Raw genomic sequence first — 2,846 nt, 5'->3', positions numbered from 1 at the left:
GCCGGGGGGAATGGGGGAACTGGAGTGGGCTGAGGCAGACTGGAAGGGCTGGGATGGACAGGGGAAAGGGAGGAACTGGGGCAGACTGGGAAGGGGGAGAACCGAAGGGATTGTGACCATCCACAGGTCAGCTGGGAAGATTGGGCTGGGGGACACTGGGGGGCCAGCAGTGAGCAAGGATGAGCGGCTCAGGCGAAATTAGGAGGGCTGGAAAACCAAGGAGGACTGTGAAGGCAGGGGACTAGGGAAGGACTGGGATAGCCTGAGAATGTGTCTGGGATAGACATGAGGCAACTGGGATGCGCTGAGGCACCAACATGGGGTGAGGAAACGGGGTAGCAGGAGCCCCTGTGCAGGCTGGACAGCCCCTGGGTCTGGTTCCACAGCCCCTCTCACCTCTCCCTTGCAGGATCGTCCCCCCAGTGCCGATGGCCACGCTCCGGACACTGCCCCGGGCCAGGGCAGCCAGTGCGACAGCCCCAAGCAGCCGGCGGGGCAGGAGAGCCCGACACTCCCGGTGCCCTCTGCAGTGAAGGTAACACTGCTGCCTCTGGGCTGCCCAGGGGAGGAACCAGCCCAGGGCTCCCAAGCCTGAAGTGCCCATGTGCTGCGCCCCAAATGTGTGGGAGCTCCAGGTGTCTGGCCTTAAAGGCTTTGAATAATTCAGGCAGACAGCCTTGTGTCAAAAACTGATTTAATTCTTTGTGTAATGGTACAAGATACAGCAATACATCTTGCTAGAGGCAATTGCTGGGGTCCTGCACTGAAAACTCCCCTGGGGCTGGGAGTAGGAGGAGATACAAGGCAACACTGGAGTTCCTTCCAGGCAGGGAGGGTCACTGTCCATCTCTGTGCTCTGCAGCACAGCTGAGATGGGACACAGTGCCAAGGGAGTGCCCCACACCCAGGCTCAGCAGGTCTTGGAGCTGGCGTTTCAGGTGGCAGCAGGAGCTGCCTTTGTTCTGTCCCAGGCCTTTGAGGTCCCATAGGGATGACAGGAGCTCTTCTCACACCTAATTCCTTTCCTTCTTGGCCCAACAGTCCAAATCATCCAGTGATAGCAAGAACCGTCACAAAAAGCCCAAAGACACCAAGCCCAAAGTGAAGAAGCTCAAGTACCACCAGTACATCCCTCCAGACCAGAAAGCAGAGAAGTCCCCTCCACCCATGGATTCTGCATATGCCAGACTGCTCCAGCAGCAGCAGCTCTTCCTGCAGCTCCAGATCCTCAGCCAGCAGCAGCAGCAACAGCAGCAGCACTTCAACTACCCTGGGATGCACCAAGGACAGCTGAAGTGAGTGCCAGCAGCAGGACTTAGCCCTGTCTCTCTCCAGACTTTCCCCTCTGTATCCATTTGTGCCAGAGCAAGGGGATAGAGGCACGCTCCTGGAACAGAAAAGTTTGGGAACAGCACAGACCCCCTCCAAGCCATTCTGGCTTTGCATAGTGGCTGGGGTACCTGTGACCTGCTGGTGGGACACCAGCAATCTCCTACAGCCCAAACTGGTTTTCCTTGGCCATCCTGAAGTCTCATATAGGAGACAGCAGACCCAAGGGAGCAGAGGGATGGGATGCTGGGCACAAAGACCCTGGGGAGCAGACAAATTACCCCAAATCTCCTTTGTTATTTCAGGCAATCAAATGAGCAAATGGTCAAAAGTTCAAATTCTTCATCAACTTCTGGCAACAACACCCCTCTTTCTCCAGTGAAAACCACGTTTTCAGGCCAGACTTGTGTCTCATCTGTCAAGCCAGGCCCTCTGCCATCCAACCTGGATGATCTCAAAGTGAGTACAAACTTTGCCACTTCAGGAGCAGAATGTCACAGCCTGAGTGTGCTGTGCTGCCTCTGAGTGTGTCAGGGGAGTGCCAGGGGCTGGAGGGGACGTGTTAGAGATCAGCACACCTGCACCCCCATGCTCTGAGCCACCCAGGAGTACAGCACATCACCCTGGGGCAGGGCTTGGTCACTGGGGAGGTTCTGAACATGAGGGCTTGCTGCTCTGGAGGTGGTGAGGGGTGCACTGCTCCAGCCTGTGTACCAGCAAACCAAAGGTGTAGCCTGGGGAGGCTGCAGGTCAGGCTAAAGGATGATCTGAGCTGCTGCTCCTGCAGCTCCTGGCTCCATCCCTGTGTGGTTTTATGGTGGACATCGTGGATGCTCTGACAGACCAGCCAGAGGCCATTAGGGGAGCATGGTGCCCCCTTAGTGACTCAGCTAAGGCCAGCTCAGCTCTCTGCATGAGCAGGTGCCTCCTGCTATGTGCACTGTTTTGAGCAGCTCTCATGCAGGCAAGAAAGGGCATAGGGGAGAATCCCTCATATCAGCTATTCTTTTATACATTGCTAATAGACCCTCAGTCATGGGGAAGGCCAAATCCTTCTAGGAGCAGAGGTAGAAGCAGCATGAGTTTGCCCTAGCTCCTGTGCCTGAGCATAGAGCATGTGGCTCCAAGGTGTCACAGTCTCTGAGCTGTCAGCTGGCTCCTGGTCTGTGTTACAGTCCTCTGCACATGGAGAAATCTGCTAGGAATGGAATCCTGATTTGCTTCCCAGACCCAAGGACCACTGCTGGTTCATGGAGAGGACTCACAGTTCTTGGGAGGAGGAAGGTTTTCCTGTTAGGAAAGGTTGTGATTCTGCAGGATGTGCAGTGGTCAGGATCCTGCAGGACGTGCAGTGGTCAAAACTCTGCAGGATGTGCAGTGGGCAGGACTCTGCATGATGTGCAGTGGTCAGGATCCTGCAGGATGTGCAGTGGTCAGGACTCTGCATGATGTGCAGTGGTCAGGATTTTGCAGGATGTGCAGTGGTCAGGATCCTGCAGGATGTGCAGTGGTCAGGA

The 2,846-nt window shown here is 55.9% G+C and overlaps 1 protein-coding gene across 1 annotated transcript in view; it reads left to right on the top strand.

The window, feature by feature from the left end:
* The window catches only part of MYOCD (myocardin), a 34,151-nt gene that overhangs the window by 24,996 nt on the left and 6,309 nt on the right, over nucleotides 1–2,846 (top strand). The window contains exons 7-9 of the mRNA XM_033518805.1: nucleotides 410–535; nucleotides 1,042–1,295; nucleotides 1,635–1,788. Of these exons, the coding sequence (XP_033374696.1) occupies nucleotides 410–535; nucleotides 1,042–1,295; nucleotides 1,635–1,788 (534 nt within the window). The remainder of the gene's footprint in view (nucleotides 1–409; nucleotides 536–1,041; nucleotides 1,296–1,634; nucleotides 1,789–2,846) is intronic.

Source organism: Parus major, chromosome 18 (genome assembly GCF_001522545.3).
Source record: "Parus major isolate Abel chromosome 18, Parus_major1.1, whole genome shotgun sequence".
Lineage (NCBI taxonomy): Eukaryota > Metazoa > Chordata > Aves > Passeriformes > Paridae > Parus > Parus major.
Note: the sequence above shows the minus strand (reverse complement) of the source record. Positions and strands in the feature narration are given on the sequence as shown.